The sequence below is a fragment of the Anopheles stephensi genome, chromosome 2, assembly GCF_013141755.1.
Source record: "Anopheles stephensi strain Indian chromosome 2, UCI_ANSTEP_V1.0, whole genome shotgun sequence".
NCBI lineage: Eukaryota > Metazoa > Arthropoda > Insecta > Diptera > Culicidae > Anopheles > Anopheles stephensi.
In genome coordinates, this window is record NC_050202.1 from 91,643,515 (window position 1) to 91,667,896 (window position 24,382).

The 24,382-nt window shown below is 45.7% G+C and overlaps 1 protein-coding gene across 1 annotated transcript; it reads left to right on the forward strand.

The window, feature by feature from the left end:
- The first annotated feature begins 671 nt into the window (after positions 1-671).
- On the forward strand, positions 672-24,359 carry LOC118505824 (cationic amino acid transporter 2). Its single transcript, XM_036042173.1, has 12 exons — positions 672-875; positions 1,064-1,659; positions 15,649-15,849; positions 15,927-16,080; positions 16,156-16,287; positions 17,785-17,883; positions 18,290-18,498; positions 18,758-18,929; positions 19,008-19,607; positions 19,677-19,823; positions 19,886-20,051; positions 20,115-24,359. Exons 3-12 carry the CDS (start codon positions 15,724-15,726, stop codon positions 20,701-20,703), a joined length of 2,394 nt encoding a protein of 797 aa, XP_035898066.1. The 5' UTR covers positions 672-875; positions 1,064-1,659; positions 15,649-15,723; the 3' UTR covers positions 20,704-24,359.
- Positions 24,360-24,382: the final 23 nt, after the last annotated feature.

Consider the following 24,382-nt stretch of genomic DNA (forward strand, 5'->3'; position numbering starts at 1 on the left):
AAGACATTTTGAAAATAAAGATAAACTTTTCAAAAGGGAAATAAAATGTGTAAATAATAATTGGATTTAGTATAACTTACTAAATGCTAATCGGCTAACTTCGAATAATAGCTATTTACCGGAATAACCTCAACCTCAATTACATTACGCATTCGGGAAATTCTTTACAAATTATTTGAAGGAGGAAAAAATTGTACTTCCTCGTTCATGGACGGCACACTTTTACTGGGCAAAATTCCACAATAATAAAAAAAATGGCTAATTAGGGAAAAAGGTTACCGTATGCCATGTGATCCAACGATTAGTAAAATTAAAAACATTACAGCTAATCCTGCCTACGAGAGAACTAAACTCTCTTCCGTGCGTAAAGATGCACGTTTCGGCGAGTAAAGCGTGGGAGCTTTTGTTGTTCACACACAACAATAAGCTTTCCCAAAATTTCTCACCACCTTCGAAAAGCTTGAATTGTACGGCTCTCTACAGTTTTCTCTACTTCACCGATATCCTTTCCAGTCGTGCTGTTGTGTCTTACCTCTCGCTCGTTCCTTTATGCGGTTGTGCATAAGTGCTTCGCAGGATTTCCAAACGCGCCGCGCTCTGAGCGGGGCGAGATAAAAGCGAAAGCAAAAGCCCACTCAGTGTTTTCCATGACAATTTTCCATGTCCGCGTCGTGTCGCGCAAAGGCAAAGTTTCAATCGAACTAGACGGATGGTTTGCGAACGTCGTTTGTTCGTCGTTGTGGTGCGATTTAATTAGTTCCCCAAAAAGCTGTGGCTGCTCTTATTCAAAGCGTTCCGCCATTTAAAGATTGTCTTCCCGCCTGATACCGGAAGCTGCGATGCAGCAGAAAGGTACTCAGTTGCGTGTTGTGAACGTTAGTATTCGTTTCTAGTGATATAACAACAGGTTTTTGGAGATTAGACATCAAACAAGCCACCAAATAGCTGGTCTTTTGTTCTCGATTAGTAACACGGCTTCGCGTTTCCTCCGGTCGTCCCAAGCACGCAAAAGGACCACTTCCCAAATTAATAGAGTGTTGTATGTTGGTTTCCCTTCTTTTAGAGCTATGGTCGTAGTGCATGTGGTCGTGAACTTACCGTCGTGAGGTGTAAATTTTTTCTCCAAAATTAGATCGAGTACCACTCCCGCTTCACTCTACAGTGAAAAGTGAAAAGCAAGTGCAGAGTGTCTGTCTGTCTGTGTATGAGTGTGTGTGCCTCCCGTTTCACAGAACGTAGAATAAGTGAATGGCAAGTGAAATATAGTGGCGCGGAGCAAGAAGTATTGTGAATAAAGAGAAAGTGCGTGCGGAATGGATGCGCGACAGCGACACGATTTTCATCAAAGGAAAGCGTGAGCAAAGCAAAGAAAGGAAGAAAAAGAAACAAATAAAAGCGAAAACGATAACTGCCCCGCCATCCAACCACCCCCACCCACCCCAACCCCCTTCACAACGAGTGCGCGTGGGTGCGTGCGATCCAAATCCGAGCGGCCGAACCCTAAGCCGCCGCACGAGGACGACAAACGGCGTGGAAATCGGTAGTGCGTGTGGGAGCTTGTCTGTGTGTGTGTGTGGTGAGCCAAGCGAGAGAGTTTGGCTTTATTTTTTTCTTTTCAGAAGCTGTTCAAAAGGCTGTTGCTGAAAGTGAACCGAACGTGTAAGTAGAATGCGTGTCCAGAGAAAGTTGAAAAAGCGCTAGAAAGAGCACGGTATACAGAGGGTTGAAGCGAGAAGGAAATACACGAGAATGAGAGAGGGACTGAAAGAGAGAGAGAGAGAGAGAGAGAGATAGATGAGGATAGAAAAGAAAAGCTTCGACGAACAAAGTTCTTCCAAAAGGCAGCACACTGGAGACAGACTATAAAGGCGAGCGAAAGAGATACAATGGCGCCCATTTCCATAACATCGGCGTTAATGGGGGAGGTCGATGGGTGGGAATGGGTGGGTTCAATGTTGAAAGAATGGAAAATGTTCATGCGTATGGATATTGAAACTTGAAGCTTTCTTTTGATCCATTGTAAAAAGATACCACGAGTTTCGGGCACACTCGCACACGATGTTCAGAGATGGGTCTGGTGAGGTCTTTTGTTCCTTGGCTTAGCCTTCATCAAACAAATTTTGCGAGGCAATAAAAGACGGTGGATGGGGGGAGTGGTAGGCAGGGGGAATCCATGCTAAGAAATCCATGCTTGACTGAAGAACAATTTGCAAATGCATTCAGGGGCAGCTGAGTAAACAAAGCTGGCGAAATGGAGGTGTTTATAGACAAAACACATTCTCGCCGCAAGAAAAACAGATCCTCGGCTGGGAAATGCCACTGCGCTTCCTTGGGGATGTGGATGTAATGGCCGGAAATTATTACCAGCCAGATCCCAAAATTACCCTCATCAAAGGGTGGGCTGAGGCAACATTTAGCGTGCTGCTGGAATGCAGAAATCGTTCCGTTTATGCCAGCCAGCAGAATGAAATAATAGCCAGCAAGCTTAGCCATGATGATGTGCACATATTTCGGACACGCGTTCAATTATCCCGAAGCAACCAGACTCGAGAGACGGTTGCCGGAGCAACTTGCTTCCTTTGGTGGCCGACACCTATATGCTCACGTGCACGTGTCCCGTATGCGCAACAGAGCAAGAGACAGATTACGTCATCGTTCTCGTGCGCGGGCGGAACAAAAGTTCTACGCGTCCTTCACCTCTTTCGGTTGTCCCTCGAACGAGGACCTGGTTCGTCCTTGCCAGTCTCGTCCCACGCATCGAAAATGGGTGACGACACGAGAACGGCGGCCGAACAATAAAAGCGATCAATTTCTACCCAATCCCTAAAACGATGGCGACGGCGATGACAATTCAGCCAGCCGGCGTCGCCGAGAACTGCTGCAGTACACACCAGCAATAGACATGGTTTTGGAGGTATCTGTTGTTACGGGGGCAGACTGACTGACTGACTGACTGACTGACTGGATCTTATCAAAAATACACCCGGTCGATTTGAGCTGGAGCGGCGCGAAAAAGTCCCACAAAAAGTCTGATTATCCTTAATGCACTTTTTGACAGAGAGGGCGGAGTCTTCTCGAGGGGTCACCGCTTGTCTGGGAAATATTCTAGCACGGATAGCAAATCGAATTGAACTGAACAAGCTCGACGACACACATCTCATCCTGTGGAGCGATTTTTTTTTCGTTAAGGGCCCATTGTGCGAACCGGATCTTCTTCAATCTGTCGATTTTCGTCACTGCATACCGAGGTGTAGTGCAGCTGCTTGAGCATCCGGAACGTGTTACCGGCTTATATTATCAGTGCGAGCAGGTGCTGACGCAAAGGCAATCAAATTTGAGTTCTTCTTTTTCGGGGCGATGGGTTTGCGAGAGCGTTCGAAATCGTTATTCCGGGTTTCGGTGAGCGTTTTATTTTGCGTGTCTTTAGATGTTCAAGAACTGTCCTTGAACTGTAAGCCTTACAGCTTTCTGTATTGCATGAAACCGTTTGCAACAGGATGAAATTTATTTTTAAACATGAAAAACGCTCTCGATGCGCTTCGTTCCCGATAAAACCTGTACTCCAACAATGGGAGATGGTTCCGCTTCACGATGGTACTTCTGTGTCGCCATAATGTTTTATGCATTCTTTTACCGTCTGCAAATGGTGTAGCCGATGAAGCTGTTAACGATTTGCCACAACGGTCACGATACCGAAGCGCTAGTGCTTTCTACGACGGATAAGATAAGCGCACAGCATCCACTGCACTTTTTCGTGCCGTTTTTTGTGCCTTTACACACGGATGGGTAAACAATTCACACAATCTCTCCGTTTTCTCCCGTTCCGTGATGGAATTCAGGAAGGAATTGTTCCTTGCCTTTGCAGGCAAGCAAGCATAAACGATGATGCTGCTCGGCAATGATTGGAAACCGGCCATGACTTGGGCCACATTTGTCTCTGTGCATTGAGCTGAAAAATGAAAAAGCACAGTAATAGATACCGTTCCTGAGCATGCATCTTCAAGCACAAGGAAGGTCGTTTGGGGACCCTGTGCGGAAGAGGATTATTGGGAGTTGACGTTGGGAATTTTTACGACCAACAGATTTATTATAGGAGCAAGGTTTGTACAAAACAAATATAATAAACATAAAGCTCACGTCGTATTTTTATTGTAAAAGTACTTAACTCAGACCGGGAAGAAAAATATTGCTTCCCACTTCTTGCAGTCACAGGCTGATCCATGGAGTCATATCGTGCGCCTGAATGGTCCCGGCTAAGCCGGATGCCGGACTTATTGGAAGGAAATGAAATAAAATCATTTAGTCATATTTCCTGCTCACAGATTCTGATTAACTGGATCAGCTGCTGGAGGTTATTTTAAGGTACAGTCTTTGCAGTGTCCGGATGCTCGGGTTCTGCCAGCGGGAAGCGTAGTACTTGCAATAAAATTGAAATCCCATTATGGCATTGAGAGAAGAGGCACTTTGTCGCGTCAGTTTACCAACAATTATGGCGACACTTTCGTCTGTTCGTCTGTCAACTGTTCAAGTGTCCTATCGCGCTTTCTCTGTACTGTAAGTCGGAGTCGGTGATAGATTCCAATGTCAAAATGTTTGAAGAGTGTGCGTGCGTGCATTTTCCACAAGGTTAAAGATTTGTCATTGTCGTGTTTCATCGTTTTTCTTTCGCCCGCACCGTCTGCCCAACTTCTTGCGGTGACAAGAAGGCCCAGCAAACCCGTAAAGGAAAACCAACACCACTTCAGATGAGGATGTGGTTTTTCCGTTGGCGCATCTTCCCGCTGTAACGGATGATAAATAGTATCCATCTACTGCCGTCCTCCTAACATGACGCGCCTGCTAGATGAGTGGCGACGGCCGATGAGTGGTGCGAGCTTTTATTTTGCTGCTTCTTCTCTTGACATCAGCAACATCCTTATAGTTGGGAAGTTTTCGGGATGTTCAAAAACGGAAGCACCCGGCTTGGTCACCCCAGAGCCTAGAGTAACATGGTTTGGCTCTTTCCGATTACGATGATGTGAACCTTTCATGGGATCGCTTTTTTTTGTGTGTGCTGTGACATGTTTACCGCACGCACACACATTCAAGAGAAAAAACCGGACACTTCTACGGTCCATATTCTTACGCTCACCCTCGAACCCGATGATCGACGGTATCTTTTAGTGAAGCAGCAAAAACACACACACATCACTGGAGGCAGAGGCGGTTTCGGTCGGTGCTCCGGTAGGCCAAAACAAGAAAAATAAGATAAAATGTGTACTACATCGCCTAGCAAAAAAGGGAGACAACCAGCATCTGGTAAATACTTTCCCGTCGCTGGTTGCTCACATGACTGATGAGGGCTGCGGCTTGCTGATTCCGATACTGGGTAAACATCAACATTTTGATGGACCAGCGTAAAAGTAGACAGCTTGAACACTCTGTATTCATTTCAGTATTACATGAGTGTGTGTGTGTGTGTGTGTGTGTGTGTGTGTGTGTGTTTTCCCCCATGTTCCGAGATGGGGAAAAGACTAAAGGTGTCGCAATATTTTTCAAACTCGTCGCAACTGGTCAGCAGCAGCACCCTAAAACCCTAAATCAAATGGATGAAACGATCGTAAAATTCACATCACTTTCGTTTGTGGCCGGAGCTATTTTAGCTCACCGGGTGCTTTTATACAGCACACCACACCACCATAGTTATGGCCCCGGAACATGGCAGAAAGCATTCAGAAAAACGCCCTCCGCGTCTTCCATTTCGCTTTATCCTTTCCTAATTTGTTTTTTCACTCTAGTGTACGCCACAGCAGCACAGGATGGATGAGTCTAGCGGTCAGAAAAACGTGTCGGATAAGCGCAACCTTGAGTGAAGGGAAAGCTCCCTGTATTTTTTTTGTGGGCTGGCGTTGTGTTTGACCTTTTTCACTAATCGAATATTGCCATGTGTTAAATTTATGAGAGTGGTAGTTGAGATTTTTAGCGTTCTAAACCCCAACAAGGACGTCCGGGGGCGTTCGCAATAAAAGGTGGACAGATTTTTCGCAACCAGTCTGGGCGTGTAGCTGGTCCCTTCGCAACCCCCTCTTTTTAACGCAAATATTGACGAGGATTCTGTTTATGCCAGCATTGAATCGATTGAGTCGAGCACTAAAGACAGCACTAAGCCGTTCGTATCAGATCGTAAAACGAATCATTTATTGATCCCCGAAAAGGTCGCTGTCGGTCAAAGGGCAACCAGTTGCTTCATTGCCGGCATAGTTTCGCTGCAATCGCGGGAATGAAGCCATCAGCCCGGATATTATTGCACTATTGGGTGAAGGTGGCCAAAAATAAGAATTGCGTATTTCAAGCAAAATCAAAATATTAATTAATTTCACCACCTCTGAAGAGCCACATCTTTAAGTTCATTTTGAAAAAGGCATAGATATATATATTTCTATAATAACATAATAAAAACATAGCTTAATGTTTATGAAATGAAAATGAGTTTAAGACATAAAACGGAGTCAATTTTCAAGATTTGATTTTATTAGATTATAAATGTGTTTTAAATGTTGCCTGTATTATATCTGAGACATTCAACCATCGGCATTTCTGTCAAATGAAACAAGTCGGTGGAGGCGCCCAGTACTTGAACGACTAAAGAGCGAGCTAATAATAATTCCAGACTAATTTGTTCTAAATTTATTTATATTAATATTAATTACTACACTACATTACTACATCTCTCCATTGTGGCAATAGCAACAAATGCGTTTTGAGGTTTCGAGTTTTAAAGCTAGAAGCAGATGTTGTTCTTCTTCATGATACACAATTAGTATGTACAAATCGATTGCTATCACTTTAATCACAAAACCATCATATCTCTACATTAGCCATTCCGGTGTGGCGGCAATTATAATCTCTCTCCACAGAGAGCACTGCTGCTGCATTTGGATTAATTTATTTTTATTAATTTATCGCTCGATCGTATCGTTTCACACATCTTCCCAGAAAATTGGCCACCCTGCGCCGGAATCGATACGATCAATTCCGACGACTCGCGAAACGACAGCCCGATAGAGGCGGCCATGAAATGAGCGATAATTAAATCGACATTATTCCCCAAAACCGCAACGCAGGCGGTGGTGGGAGATGGGTGGTAGTTTGCTTCCGTTTGTCTCATATTGAACGCATTATCACCGCCCATACACTTGGCCCAATCGTCGACCGAACAAACATACACACGAAAAACTGCGGTTGAAGGGCAGCTACGCTGGGTGCGTTCGTATTTGCCTGTGTACGAAATAATGTAATAAAGGTCCCTGCTCTCCAGCAGATGCGATGGATCCCTCTGTTACGTCCGACACGCTTATCCCGACCAAGAAGCAATCGGTGAAGCGCACATGATTGAACGCACCCGGCGTACGCTTACGGTAGTACTATATTACGTTTGATGGACTAAATTATTTATTACGCCCATCCAGCCAGCCAGCGAGCGGATGAATATTGTATCGAAGCGTCGTTCGCGTCGTCATCGGCGTTGGGGTATGATTTTTGTTGTCTGAGCTTGTGGATGGATGGATGGATGGATGGTGAGTGTGTGGGGTTGGGTTTGCATTGTTTTCACAGCAGGAAACGCGGTTGTAAATAAATGTACAACAAACATTCAATCAAGTAAGTGTTAAGTGCGAACCGCAGAAGGAACAAAAAGGGATACACCGAAGGGGAGTTACATTAAATAAAATTCAGTTTAAAAAACCACAAACACGCAGCACAACGATAAATGAGGGGATGAAAAGCACAGTGTGATTGAGGACAAATTGAATTGAATTTAATCCATGTCATAGAGAGGAGCATCACTCGTGCGGCCCTTAAAAATGTAGCCCGGCAGAAAATGTTAAAAAACCACACCGATCTGATTTTCGAGCAGCACTTAAAAATTAACGGCTTAAGAACGTTAGCTGTTTGTTTCAATTTATCGCGGAGAGGTATCGTCGTTATGGTTGGTAAACTGTTTACGCTTTCATTGCCATAAAGCACAATTTAAGCAATATTCGAAAGAAGCGTTATTATCACGATCGATAGAATGTGACAAACAGCTCACATAAATCTACCATAAACAGACTCAAGTCCAACAAAGTTGCTTAAAGGCCACAGCTTTCTGCCTTCTGTTTGTTTACCCTCTTTAGGCGATTCCAGCCACAGCACAAGATGAATGCTTTTACAGCGTTATCACTTTTGGTGGCATCACGTTTGAAACAGAAATAGAAACATAAACCACGCTCATATCAACATTTTTGCCTTTCAGTCCATTTCTGCTGCGATCAGCTGATCGAGAAGCGCGGATGCTTCGAAGAAAAATAAGCTCCTTTTCCCATATCGCTCACATCTCTACTTGACAAACAAACAGACCACAGCGATGGCGAACATATTTTCCTCTCGCTTAAATCGCTGGCGGCACTCTTTCAAACCCATCGTTACCATCGTCACCATCAAAGTAGGTGACTGCTGTTTTTCTCTCCTCTGGGCTTTCTCGATGGCAGTTCGCCGAAATGGAGGCGCCTGGTCGTGGATGTGACATTAAATTATATCGCTTTTGTCAGACGCGGGGCCCCAATAATAAAGTGCTGTGATGCAATAAATTTTTGCCAAACAATTTATCATTCACATGCGAAAGCCTCACGAATCCGATTTCCATGCGCCATGGGAAGCGAGCTGGAAAAAGTGAGTACGACTTGGAATCGGTTTTCCGGCGCACAGTACCCGGCCAAACCATTTCAGGGATCATTGAGGGCGGAAATTGAACTGTAAACATTCATTTCCGACGAATGCCGCAAAGAGTGGGGAGGTGCGGCTGGTGGGAAAAATGAATATCCGAGAGGGTGGGACAGAGTGGTGGCGTGGAGAACTGAGTAACCTTTCCGTAGAATGGCATGTTCGAAGTTCGAAAATTGGAAAACCAATAATAGCTATAGTATGTCTTCCCGCTCATTACGAGCAATTAGGCTATCAACAATGCCAATGGACCCATCGGCACAAGCGCTTTGCCAATCAACACACGCGCTCAATAAATAATTGGTTTCGCTCTAGCTTTAAAGTACGCATTCGATTTCGTAGGAGGGTGATTACGAAGTTAACAAGCAGCGCCGTAAATTGTTCCTAAAATTAATTTAACATGACAACAACAAACCGTGTAAGGTCTTCTCGGTAAGCTGGCTGTTATTATCGTTTGGCATGCAGAAGATGGCGAAAGCAAGACACCACGCGGGCCTAGAGACTTTTTTTTATCTATAATGAAGATCTTAAGTTCTTAACTATCCTAACATTAGGCTTTTCTGTGCTTATTAAAAATTTATTTTAGCAATACGGCCAGGCCGTTCTTTATGAATAAAAAAAAAAAAAAAAATTATTTGTACTTGTACCTTCACAATCGGTATGTTTTCATCATGGTGCCAGCTGTAACACGCCAAAAGGGCAGAAGATCAAATTCTACTACAGCAACGGAGGTAGCTGTTATCATAATCATTATCAGCATCATCGTCACCGTCGTGAAAAGGGGGCGACTGGCAGACAGTGTTTACCGTGTCGAGACCATGTTTTGTGACTGGCTTAAAATGGTTATGAATGCGCAAACAGTAGCAGCGATGGCATTAGAGCGTCTTTACAAAGGATTCGTTTACGTTCACCTTCAGGCGGGAAAGTCGTCGTTCGGCGGCAACATCCTAGTACCTGCGAAATGGGCAACACCGTAGGGCATTCAGGTAAAGAAAATGGTCTCCGGCACCGTTCCACCTTTTACCCACGGAACTTGCTTGGGTCGTGAGCGGAACTTGTTTGCGGCAGAGAGACTTATTGAGGTAATTAGCAATCAATCTTCTTTTATCACCGTGCAGCGGATGAATGTTGGACAGTAGCCACTAGGCTGGGCTCTAACCACACACTCTCGGAAGGCAATCCTTTTGACGTCCTTCAGCAAGACCATTCCATCGATGGTCACAAAGCACAGCGAGGGAAATTTTCAATGCAATGCAGGCAGGACACATTTTTTGTCCTGGGTCATTCGTAGGAGCTTCACAACATGACACGTCCTTGCACTACTGGCAGTACAAACGATATGCTAAATGCAGCTCCTTTGCTCGCAACAAGTTTTAATGTGCGCTCATGCGAGTGGGCTTGGAGCCACCAACCCAATCGAAACGGGGCTAGGCTCAAGTTCCCCTGGGGGACGGTTCGGGGTGGGTGTAAATGGATCGAACAAACATTGGACACAACCGAGCAAACCGGAGAAAGGGGAAGTACCGGGGGAAAAGGCACATGTAAACAGAAGCTTGCAGTCGGCTAAACATACAGTCATTAGATTCGAACGCAATAATGACATTTCGTTTGACCCATAGTTTGCTTAGTTTCAACGCACGGAACTAGGGCACACTCTTCGGCTTGCTTAGTTTCATTATCTTTCTTCAAACGGGCTGGTAGAAGTGCGCAGTTGTACCGGTTGATTTATGTTGCAATAAACGATGCGTAAGGGAGATTAATAATGTTTTATTAACCACGGTTATCCACAGATATTCTGCGCATAGGAAATTAATTTACAACCTGATTCATTTTAATCAAAGTAAATGCAACATGGAGAATTATCCCCATTCGAGCTAGTATGCACAGAGTCTGTAAATCCAATATCCTTCATTCTATCTGAATTTGGACCTTTCGCGTGTCTCCAGTGCTTTTGGGCGAGCTGAACAAATTTTAAGGATTGCCTGGTGCCTTTTTCATGTCGAACTCCGTTGAAATTCGAAGAGCCTGTTACTGTAGCACCTTCTCGATTATCTTGGCACTTATACGGGGACAAAAGATCTTCTGAGGATCTTCAGCTCGCAGGAGAGTTTGAGGTTTTCGTCAGTTTTGGGCAACATCTATGTCTCAGAAGCGTTAGCGATTTTGAGTGTAAAACCCAAGATAGTTGAACGACTTAGACTGAGCCGTTGGTGGTGCTGGGCTTTTGTTTCATTAAACTCCAAAAATATAATAAAAGATCCCACAAGATCACAAACTGCGAAACAATACTACGCCACTATCAGTTCAGCCCCAACAACTATACAGCAACGCGTTCTCAGTCTGTAAACCCTCAACTCATTCATTTATAGCAAAACTTCTACTGTTCGCCTACACTGGAACATCAACATCGACAAAAAAGGTGCAAGGGTTTCCGGTAAAAAAAAGACTCCTTGCGAGTCCGACTGAATGGGGTCACCAATCAAAAAGTTGCTACCAACTGATAGACTGATCCCACGTGACATCGTGAATCTGTTTGAGTTGATAGCGGAAGCGCAAGACACACTAAAACACTGGCCCGCCCTAGGAATCGGGCGTTGATAAACCCCGTTTCGTGTCAACTTCAACTGCACACCAAGAAGCACAACCGCTACTATCACCTTCAATTCCTCTCATTACAGTTGCCATTTTCAGTCGTCAGGTTCCGGCTTGCTTGGCGTTCCTGGGACCTGGCACTTGGGTCGTAAAGAAATCCTCCCGAGAGCGTTTATTTTTTATGGGCAAATAGAAAAAGTTAGCTTTTGTTTGTTTCGTGGGTAGGGCGGTGTAGGGTGGCCAACAGTTTTCCTCTCCACCCGCTGGTCGTGGAATGGTCAGCTCGTGCTGTAACTCAGGTAGAAAGTGGAGGATGATGAAAAAAAGGGGTAAAGCGAGAGTGCGGAAATACCAACCACCCGATTTTCCGTGGGTAGAGCACAGGTGGGTCTGTGAGCTGCGGACACAAAAATCTTATTTTCGCCCACTGTACGGTACTTCGTTAACAGAAAAAAAAACGGGAAAAATCTTTCGCGATGGAAGCTGCGCTGGATTTGGTTATGGTGATTTTTGTTTTATTATTCCAAATGCTCCACTTCAGTCTGCCATCCTCCCGAAATAGAGTTTTTTCCCCCCCAATTGCTGTTGGCGATGTATTTTGTGCTTTTCGTGCTCCTGTGCTTTGTGACGTTATTTTGCACCGGTGTCGGAAAACTTTTCGGTAATGTACTGTCGCACACCGGTGGTAGCATTGCCGTCCATTTTGCATTTCGAAAAATAATGGAGCACTTTCCTCGAGATCGAAGATGCAAATGAAGCATCGCAATCTATTTGTTATTCACGCTATCGGTTGGCACACAAAAAGTGCATCGCCATACAACAACGTGTGTGTGTGTGTGAGTGCGGTGTTCCGGAGGAAAAATCATACCTTGTACCATTTGGCAACACGTGGGACGTACACGATCGATACGTCATTCCGATTGGAAATGGCCCGATAAAGAGAGAGAGAGAGAGAGAGAGCAACCAAGAAGTAAACTAAAAAAAATGAAGGAAGTGCATCGCTCGTCCCACACGCCGCCCCAAAGTGTTCCGGAGAAAATTAACGTCCTATGCACTTCCTATGGACGCAAATGGAGAGCCTGAGGCATAAATGTGTACATAATTCCTTCACTTCCCGGCACGAAAGACGTGCACCGATATATATGCTGCGCGACGGGTGTGCACGACGGTCATAATTAATACCTCGGATGGTGGCGGCGTTCTTTCTGGCGTACCGTGCTCGGCAGACTAATTGCCCCATTCAATCATGGTGAAATATGTTTGAAATTACACGTCACTTGTTTTCGCGAGCGAACGCGAGGATCGCAAAGGATCGTCTGCGTCTTGGGCGAGTATTTAAAATTAAAGCTGAATCAATAAAGCACCTGGTTCCTGGTTCTTGCAATTCGTTGCCCCATGCCACACACAAACACACCAGATCCCACGTCCGACGGGTTGGGGGCAAAGTAAAAACCGTGGCCAGCTAAATTGAAATTACATTTTAAATTGCCATAAAATTCTGTTATCTCACTTCGTTTCGAGCACACGCGACGGCCGGCCGACCGAGCCAGCGGGTCGGTGTAATTTTATTTAAGAATGCATTTTATCGTATGCGAGAATCCCCACTGCAGCACTGGCAAGGATAACCGGCTATTTGTGGTGGCAGCGATCCGACTACCGACTACCCGCAGATAGGTAAACCACAAAACACAAGAAAAACATGGAAAAGCGTGCACCAGTGCACCAAGTGGAAATGGCAAGCAATCTAGTAATAGTCATTTATACTATAAACAGGAGGGCAAAACTAACCTCCTTAGGACGAGGGTTGCGACTAGATGTAGTTCGGAGAAGTTGTCAAGCAACAACTGTACGTACGACCTATTCCAATCGAGTTGCCGCTTAACAGCGACGTGGCTAAAACAATTTAAATCCCTTCCATAGCGCACTCCTCGCAGTGGGAAAATCAAGATCTCCGAGGCGATATTTTAATAACATCAAACAAGATTTTGGGCGGAACGTTGGATCCCTTCGTGTACACGCGGACTTAATACAAACTTCACAACCTCAAACCCTACCAAAGTGAACAAGGAAAAATCAATAAAAAGGAATAAAGTGGATGCGAAACAAAATAAACACAATTCACAAGTCGGTTGGGGTGCGCGTGGGTTGTCAGTTTTGTGTTTCTTTCAAAACTTTACTTCTGCAGGCCCTTGCTTTTTGTTTCGTTTTGCTTCTCAAAGCAAAAGTCGTCCTTTTGCAGTCAGAGTTTTCCGCTCCGTCGGTCTACGGGGGGGAGGAGGGTTGCATATTCGTGTTGGTTGAAAAGTTTAAAAACAACCAACTGACCAGCCTGCTGTGGGCTGCCACCGTGGAGAATGAACATAATCACATACTACTGGCAGAATCTGACATCCGACCGTGAGACAAACGGCCATTTTTAATTAGATGCTCCATTGCCGTAACTAATGGGAAACCCGTCCAAAACATACACGGGTTGTTGGACCACTGTGGGAGCTTGTATCGAACCGGTGCGAGAGGCTGTTGTACCCTTCGACAAATGTTATTGCAATGTCCCCGAAAGCATCTCACCGTACGCAGTGATGGAAGGATTACTCCTCATGGGTGAAATTAGGCTGACGAAGTGAAATTCGCTCCCAGCAGTCGAGCGGATGTGTTTCGTTTTCCCGGAAACTGACACACTTTGCGGCCAATACGCTTACGATGGACATAGATTAGATTACTAATACGAGGAAAAATCTCATCCAGAACTGTTGCAAAATACATTAGCCTAGCTTCTAGGTGCTCCTACGGCCGGACACACCGTCTGCAATCGTAAAGCAAACATTTCCCACACTCTTAATCCCTCGCCCGGTGTTCGTGCGGTGAGGTAAACAAACAAATTAGTTATTCTGTCTCAAGCAACTTCCGGTCCGGGGGAAGATTGTCGAACTGACATTTGCATTGTGCCTGGTAGTTTTCTTCAGTCCTTTCATTTCTTCGGTGGAAAAGAAATGGCAAAATACACAATAACACACACACACACATCTAGTGAATGGACGGCGAGACAATTCCATCGCGTGACAGGCAGGCAAAGTTCGTGTTTTAATTGAAAAAAAGAAGCTATTAAAAAGCTTTTGGACCTTGGACCGTTCCAGGTATGCGGCTTTCGTACGCCTTCCACCTTATTGGAGCGACGGTTCGTAAAATTAGCACAATTTCATTTGATCAAGCATTTAATTTTCCGTTCCCTGTAACTTCACGGTGCCGTGTGACTGCTTCTGCTGCTGCTGCTGCTGCTGTTTGTCGGTTGATTTGGCCACCGAAGCATCGTCTAATACTATACCCTCCAAATGGAATTTTAATGATAATTCGTACAGTGTGCAGTCACAATAATGCTATTATTGTTCCTTTGGCGATAGGCGAATTATGGGCCTTCATTTTGTTTTCTATCCTCTTTTCGCTGTTTCTTCATCCGAGCACGTCTCGAACTTGGGCCGCCAGCACGTTCGTTCGTTCGTTCACGAAAACACCACCCAGCCCGTCCACGTGTTGAGCTTAATTTAATCGATTGTTGCTAAAAATTGCTCAACAAGTCTTGCTGGCGACACAGGCGAAGAAACTGGGAAGGAGTTTTCAAATCAAGCAAAAAAAAAAACACGCACATCCTTAAAACGATCTTGATGGAGCACGGTGTAATATGGTAACGTATTACGCGGTCCCGCCCAAGCCCCACATGGCGCATGTAGAACAATGAAGTGACATTGTGCAAAGGGCAATTTGTTCTCGTTCGCGTATCGCGATTTCTACCCACCGACCCTGCGCCACGCAGGACACACGGTGGGGGCACCCTCATCGCCATCGCCATCATCATCATCATCGCCGCATCGATCCGCCACTCGAGGTCGGTTGTGTTATTTCGACGCAGGCATGATAATGGCATGGTAAATGGTTATCATGCGTTTGACATCGGCCCGTACATCTCGGAGAACTTGGCGGCAAACCGAGATAGCTTTTGTGCCATCAACCGTCGTTCAATTTACATCTCGAGTTCCACTCCGCCCTCCAAGGAGCGTTTTTCCGAGCAAGGTTTGCTCCGCTGAAGAAAATGACAAGAACTCGTGTGCAACAACCACCCACCAGCTGCCACTTGCAAGCGAACCATCGTTTTCCACCAGCGCCTTATGGCGCTCATTTTCCAACCCATCGAAAGACCTCCTCTTCACAGTGGAGAGAATTCTGATTCTGAGCCCCGGTTTAATTAGCTGTACAGCATCAAATCAATTGCTGATCGTCTATCAATTGCACAACATGAGCGATGTTATGTCCTTTCTTCCACAGATCCGTCGGTTCGCTTAACGCTTGGCGGAGTATTTTAACAGCGTACATACAGTCTGAAACGTTCGAGACGGCAGCATGAAGTTTTCCATTCCCATGCCCGGCGGTGGTTCCGGGCTGGCCCTTTTCTCCAAACTTATCCGCACGAAAGATCTGCGTAAGCTGCAGGAGGAGGACCCCAACAGTACAAAGCCCAAGCTAACCGTAAGTAATCGATCGTGCCTTATATGGCCTCCGAATCCTAGGTAACTGATCGTGGTTTGAATCGTGTACGGCCGCAGAAATGTCTCACCACACTCGATCTGACCTCGCTGGGCGTGGGCTCTTGTTGTGGTACCGGCATGTACCTGGTGGCCGGAATGGTTGCGCGAAACATCGCCGGGCCGGGAGTAGTGCTTAGTTTTTTAATAGCAGCCGTAGCTAGTATATTTTCAGGTGAGTATCATCAGCGTGCGAAATGCGTCTCGGTCGACCTTTTTGACTAATGCTTGGTTCTTACCCAACTGCCAGGCGCCTGCTATGCTGAGTTCGGTGTTCGAGTGCCACACACGTCCGGATCCGCGTACATGTATTCTTATGTTTCCGTGGGAGAGTTCGTAGCGTTTGTTATAGGATGGAATATGATATTAGAATATCTAATTGGTAAGTACGCTGTTCACCATCGCTTCGCAGGCGCATCCGCATTCCGTCGCCTTCTAATCAAGCTCATCTGCTCAATCAAGACATCCGTTCGCCTTCATGACATTACCCTACATAAAATCACTCAAACTTTCAAACACCGAGAAGCGAGAAGGTCGAAAAATGCTTCAGCGAGAGCAGCGAAACGGGTGTGAATATTTTATAATGCACTTCATTTCATAATCAGCGCTCAAAGAAGGAAAGCCACTTGTCAACTGACTTTAGGACACGGCGTGTTTGTTTGCGTCTGTCGGTCGCCCGGATCCGTCTGAACGTTTTCGGACCTGTGGTGTACGTTGGGCCGGTTCGGTTTATTTCTGTCCCATCGCTCGCTCGCAAGAGTAAATCGAACAAAAGATCACTTTAACTAGCAGCTAGACAGCTTGCCCAGAAGCGCAGAACAACAGGGAGGGACCACAGCCCAAGTGATGATAAAATATTTACTTTGCCAATTTCCCTCATGGTGGACATGAGTGCGATAAAGGATGCCCCGTAAGGGACACTCTCGCTTCATGCAACCAGACCAGAGAGAGGTTCGATGCTCCTATGGCACACCATCTTTGCACAATAGATTGTCGCAACAGTTTGGGGCCGTAGGGCGGAAACATCCGTTCCAAGATGGGTGCTGTAATTCACACGAAGCTGGTTGCTGCCCATGCTTCCCTGCATCGTCCGGGACGCGTCCTGACAGACCTGAAACCCACCGGGTCTCTTATCTCGACCCAACTTGTTTGCTCAACAGCGCGCGTCAAGTGACCATAACTGTGAACGAGGCCTGCCACCGAGCGGTGCCCACGCAGTGTCCAGTGTGTGCATGTGTGGGACGGAAATCGGCCGTTCCCCTATGCTCGGCAATCGTTGTCGCCTGCCTGCCACTGTGGTACCGTTCTGGTGCGAAAATAGCAGAAATGTGAAGCAGCCCCCATTTTTTCGCTCCCTGGCGTATGTCAAGCCGAAACGTGACTAAGTATAATGTGCATTGCTACAGATGCAACCTCATGACGGTGACTAATTGCTACTGGCGCGCTGTGGGCAAATGGTCCCACTACCAACCCACGTCACGGCACGGACCAGAATGGATGAAAGAGCTTTTAAGCTAATTTTCGTCCGACGAAATCTGACATCGAGTCGTCGGGACGCACCGGGAAGCGGGCGAAACGTGCAGTCCCCGGGTTCGGGTCTCGCGAGAGTGGACAGATTTTTATAGATCCCATTCGCCACACCACCTGGTGCAAGCGTATAGAAATCTCAATTAAAATGGCTACCTTCTCGGTACTCTCGGTCCCTGTCATCAGCCTGCGGCAATGCACCGCGTTAAAGTGCAAAGCAATTTGGCGACGAAATTAATTCGCTCGATCTATTTCTTTCTCTCTCTCTCTCTCTCTCTCTCTCACTCAACCCCGGATGTTCCTGTACGTGGGGTGGTGTACACGCTTTACCACCGAAAAAACACACCGGAAGGTACGAGCGCGTGTGCCTGCGCCCTTAGTGCAAGCTTCGATTCGCTATCGGGCGGCTTCATAGGTAGAAGCATAGCAGCCTCAGTGGGGACCATATTCGGTACGTAGCGGCGTGCATAGTGCAGTTAACCTAGCTTAACAACCCAGAACCACACTCTTGCCTTTCTTCCTTGTTTTTTGTATCGAACAACTGTTTTCTAAATCTTCTACTGCTTCCGGTTACTTTTACCTAGCATTTTGTTGCATTTTCACTCTTTACAACTTTTTCATTTTTGTTACCGTTGTTTTCTCGCTACTTGCCAACAACTTTTTCATCATTTCGGGTTCTTTCGAGTTGTTTCATAATTTACCATCGTTAATCTTGTTTACGCCGACCGATCGTAACTGGCTGGCGCTCGTTCCCTCGGTTGCTGCTACACAGTAACACAGCACCATTCTTTAAAATTCGTTTTTGATCAAACATCATTGCCAATCTCGCTCCCTCCCTCATTGCATTGGACTCGTAGGGCGGCCACCGGATTTCATCGCATTCGGCATTACGCTTGTAATGACGTTCATACTGGCCCTCGGTGCCAGCAAGTCGGTGCTCTTCAACAACGTACTCAACACGGTGAATCTCGCATCGTGGGTATTTATACTAACCGCAGGCTTGTTTTACGTCGACACCAACACCTGGACCGAGCACGAGGGCTTTCTGCCGTTTGGCTGGAGTGGGGTAGGTTAAAACATGGTTCCGTTTCTTGCCAAACTCGTTCGATTTGTTTCTTTCTCCTGCTTATCCTCCCGCGGGGTGCATGTCAGGTGCATCGCAGTTTCTCGTTTTGAAGTAGAGGACTACCGGTCCTTGGCTTTGTATTTTTTAATTCTTTTCCTCCCATACCGGAAGGAACCGCAGTGACATCGACGAACGGAATCCGTTCAAGTCGTTACTTTCCGCGAAGGTTTTCAATGTACCGTTTGCTCGATAAATGCAGGTATTTACCGGAGCGGCCACCTGCTTTTACGCCTTCATCGGGTTCGATATCATAGCGACGACCGGCGAGGAGGCTCACAACCCGCAGAAAAGCATCCCAAAAGCGATCGTCGGCTCGCTAGTGATTGTCCTGATAGTGTACGTCACCAGCAGCTTCATCCTTACACTCGTTGGTAAGATGCCTCTTGTCTGGCGTACGCTACATGATACTATCGAGAGATATTGATTACATTAACTTCCTACTTCCGCAGTTCCTTACGATCACATCGACACCGGTTCGGCGTTGGTACAAATGTGGACCTACGTTGGTGCGCCCAAGTGCCGAGCGTTGGTTGCAATCGGCGCTACTGCCGGACTCAGCGTCGCCATGTTCGGTTCCATGTTCCCAATGCCGCGCGTCATCTACGCCATGGCCCAAGACGGTTTGGTGTTCCGGCAGCTTTCTCAGCTATGGGCAAAGACCGGAGTTCCTGGCATTGCAACGATCGGCAGTGGCATAGCGGCGTCTCTGGTGGCCCTTACCGTGCAGCTCGAAGTGCTGGTCGAAATGATGTCGATTGGAACGCTGCTAGCCTACACGCTCGTATCGACCTGTGTCTTGATTCTGCGCTATCAACCCCACAGCACCTCGCTGGTTGATCTACTACCTGCGCAGCTTCGCACACCACAACCGCCGAGTACTCCGGACCCCACTACCCAGCAGCGTGTGGTTAAAGCGAACGTTATGGTGAAGAAAATAATGCGAGGATCACCCGACTCGGATGACAGCTATGGTGAGGACAGTCCCGAAGAGTACATGGGTCGTGACGATCAGTTCCTGGTGTCAGACCGTACGGAGAACAAATTTTACGGTAACTTGAAGAGCTTGGGATCGGTGGTTTCTAGACGGATCATGCTCTAATGATAACACATTTCATCAGGTGCGGTACACGGAGCGGCACAGGGAGGCGATGACACCTTCACGATATGGGGATGCGATTACATTGGGCGCAAAATTCAGCAATATGCCTACCTATGTCCAGGATTCTTCCCCTGGATTCGACCCGGACCGGCAACTCACGAATCAGGTAATGAGGTATGGAGGATCAGCAGCACCCACTGTATTAACACGACATTTTTCATCTTGCAGGAATGTACGTAACAAAGCTGGTAGGACTCATGTATGTGTGCATATTTCTGCTGGATCTCTTTATGGCGATTGGTCTGACGGGGACGTTCTTTTCGCTGGCGTACACCGTACTGGTGCTGAGCATTATTTGGATTCTGCTCGTCATTTCACGACAGCCTCAGAATCGGTAAGTTTGATTGAGCATACCTCAAATCTGCTCAATTGTCTCAGTTTATAACTCTTTTTCCAGATATGCACTGTCGTTCCTCACACCTGGACTTCCATTCATTCCCACGATCGCAATCACAGTAAACATTTACCTGATCTTCAAGCTCAGCATTCTCACGCTGGTACGGTTTACCGTGTGGATGACTCTCGGGTTGATCATGTACTTCTATTACGGCATCACTCACAGCTCGCTAGAGAACCCGAGCGAAGAGTTTGAGCTGACCGTCGATAATAATGGCACGGCCGCTACGAATCTCAAACTGGATGTTCCTTCCACCGCGACCACGGCAAAGCCCAGCAAACGTCAGCATGCCGAACCGGTCTGGGATCGCCACGGCTACGAGAACCGTATGGCCACGAACGATGAGGGCGAATATCAGTGGTCCAACGCGAACCAACAGCCTAACAACACCAATCCATACAACTGGAACTCCAACGATGCATGGGGCGATCGAACGATCTACGATCCACCGCCACAGTCAACGAACATTTTCCAACCGCCGCCATCCACAGTTCCCGCAACATCTGCCCGCCCCACGTCGGAGGTTAAAAAGGATGGCTTTGGCATGTTCTACAACGAGTCGGCAAGCTACCCAACCTGGGACGACTAAGGCACGCCGGGTCTCGCTATCCTTCCACTTGTACATAATGCACGCTGGAACCGTTCGAGGCACTTGCTCGCCGGAGCAGTCCAATCTCGTCAACCTCCTCCCAAGACTAACGTCCGCCTTTCGTTTCGTTCGTTCGGGTATGTGGTTATGAAGTTCCGTTTCTGTCACCTCTTTCCATTATGATGAATGTGGCACTTTCTCCCTCCATAACAAATTCCAACCGATGTTTCCTATTTGAGCACGTTGTTGCATCGTTAACAGTGCGTAGGGCGTACAGGGGCGAGTGAAGAATGTGATAAAATGCAAAGACACTCTCTAAAGCAAAGAAAACTAAAACAAACACAGACACACACACACACAGACAACAAAGATAATTGCAACATATCCCTAAGTTAAGTTAGAATTATATTAGCTGGGAGGGTTTGTAGAGGACGACTCTTGATTTCTATCGGGCAGCTATGGGACAATCTTGGGATGTACTATTTTTTCGACCATGTAACATTAGGTTACCTGTTTTTAAATTGTACCATGTACTACTTGTTAGAGATGAATTTACTGTAGGTACTTTCGATTCACCTCCTTCCGGACAGCTCCTTACGAAGCAATTCTACGGAGGTTTCCAATACGAGTTTGAGTTGTTGTGTGCTTCAGTTAGTAACGTGAACGTACACGCTGCGAGGTACAGCATATGCAATGGTGGTGACCGGGTTTCTTCTCGAAGTGCATACACAGAGGCGCAAAACAAATATATTAACGCGATGCGATTTAATGCTACGATCTACAAGCTAACTCTACCTGACATAGGAAAGGCAATCAGACCGAATCGTGTGTAATTTAGTATAGTTAAATAGTGGTGACATTCTCTTACGAACGAACGCGTTCGTATTTGGCACTGTACAATTTGGCACCCATTCCAAATTATGAAACTCACCTACATTCCTTACTGTCACTCGTACTCATCTTCAATACATACCATACGATAAGACGGTGTAAAGCTCTGTAAAAGCGAACGTTGTATCATTCCGGCAATAGCATTAATCTACATGGTGGCGGTCGTCAAGCGCGTTCACGCATACCCGGGAACGAAGGAACTGTACGATTTTAGATAGTTAGCTAGCCCTGCGAGGATTAATGATGGCGGTGGCAGTGATTCGGAGACGGTCGGCGAACGGAGAAAGGGAACGTATGAAATCAATCGAGTTGATGGATCGAAGGGTTCGCTTATGAAAATTCTAACGATTATACATATTTGAAGCGAGTGTAAGATAGTAACGCATGTGCCATGAGAAAAGCTGGAGCGCAACGCAGTGACGGTCACTGGCGGACATTGGGCACAAAGAAAGAAACAATGTAAAAAGATCAACAACAAACGGATATCGATGTCTGATGTCCCACTACGAAAGCTACACAGGTGTGTGGTAGAGGTAGCTCACTCTGTTACGTTTTAAAAAGATGAATTTAAATGGGAAACTGTTTTCTGCTCTCGGTTCGAAACTCTGTAACAGTTGTCTATATACGCGCGAGATACATTTATCTGATCCGTTATCCGAACACAAAGGAACAACGTTTACTTTTAACGACCGAAGCTTGCATCACTTGTTAAACATTGCTTCCGGTTTCATTTTCCATAACTTCCTACCGTTACATGCCATCAAAATGTCTTTGCGTGTAAAAAGCAAGCCATTTTTCATTCCCCCCGATCCTGTACACGCCATGCATCGTCGACCACACACACACTACACATGCTGCAAACATGTTCAAACGGTGGTTCATACACGATAAAATAAACATATAAAATAGACATTACGTACGCATACGCAAAAACAAGTGAGAAATCAGTATCTTTCATCAAATTAAGTGATATTTTACTGTTGAAGTTGTTGGTTGAGTAACATAATAATTATAACGATAATAAGCAAACAAGTATATATATATACATTTAATCGATGAAAACAATGGTCGCGGGGCACGCACCAGCACACGAAGCGGGATCCAAAGGATGGGATGGGAGAGCGATACCACTATTACTACTATCTATGCATTGTTAAGCTGTACATTTTCGTTGTAAGACTCTTTCCTCTCGTTCACTGCATGTTAATGTTCCGGAGCTATACAACTGCTCGATCGCAATAACATCCATAACCATAAAAGTGTGCTGGGTAGAAACTGCGAACAAAGTCTAAAGCCACGTAAACTACACGCTCATCGGATGTTGAGTAGCACACCAAGCAGAATCAGTACATAGTTCTTGAATCTGAAGGAGCTTTTCCGTTCATGTCCTCGTCCAATATCAGCAATCGATCGTAACTGTAACCGATACCAAAAAAACTACCGAGAATCGTAACACGAAACAAGCGCCGGTTAGCATTCGGTGCAAACTTTTACCGTTCATGCTTAGCAATATATTTACTAAACGAAGCAAAACCAAAACCACCAACAGTTGGCAGCACAACCAGGCTATCGTTCCGCATAGGGTTGCGTCTTCTTCCGCAGAACGATAGTTCACAAAAATAAAACAAAGTTTTGACTTTTCTAAGTGTGATATTTACCAGTACACATTTCAAATAGATAAAACGGACTATCATGCAAATACGCTCGTAACAGCACACCGTAATACATTCATCAACCGTCAGGATGCTCTTGCTCTACAACTGGAAACAAGCCATATTTGCGACGGCAATGGTTCGCCACCTGTTCGCCACAACTTACTTGAGCAACTAAACCCAAAGGATTTAATGTACAAAAAATACACACGGCCGTAAGCAATGAGTCTCGAGAACTGGGGCGAACTTACTACCAAACGAACAAGATAGATTCAATGACAAAAAAGCAGGACTCAGATGAGCAAGTGCACCACAGGAATCCATGGTAGAGCAGTGTAAGAACAAACGACATTGGCCCAGGCTGGATGGACAAGCTGGGCGTCAACCGAACAAGAAAAACCGAAAGAAGCTCCAGTTATTATATAAATATACAACCTAAAGTATATACCTTATACATATATAGCTAGTACGTCTATTTCAATTTTTTCTCCATGCGCAACTCACCCAAGCGCCCGTTCTACCAGTGTACTACTTCTTTACGTGTGTAGCCAGTATAAAACGAGAAACAACAATTATGCAAACAACCCATAAGGAGACAGAGATTGTAAAACGTGACGCGAGGAAAATCATTCGATACACTAACTATACCAGAAAGGAAACCGTTAATGGGACAAGCTAACACAAAAAAACATAACTACAAAATTAGAACATCTAAAATGCGTACATAATTGAGTTCTGAACAATGGTTGAACGGTTAAGCCTCAAGGCCAGGCAGAGGTTTAGGAGTACGTGTTTGTTGAGTTATCTTAGTGTAAACCGGACGCAAAAAGACATCACTATGCAAACAAAAAAACAAACAAAAAAACATTATATATTGCCGACGAGCAGATCCAGTCAGTCATTAATCTACTCTTTAAAACTAAGCACATCCTTGCAAAAGTGTTGCATTGCAGCCCAGAGTTAGGATTAAATTGGTTGAGGAGTAAACTGAAACACATTACGGAATCATATGAAAAGCAACAAGGAAAACTAAGAGTACATAACTAAATTAAAGAGTAAAAACCAAAAACAAGAAAGAAAATATAAAATGCAATAAAATTAACAAATGGCAAATCGCTGTAAGGATTCAATTCCGA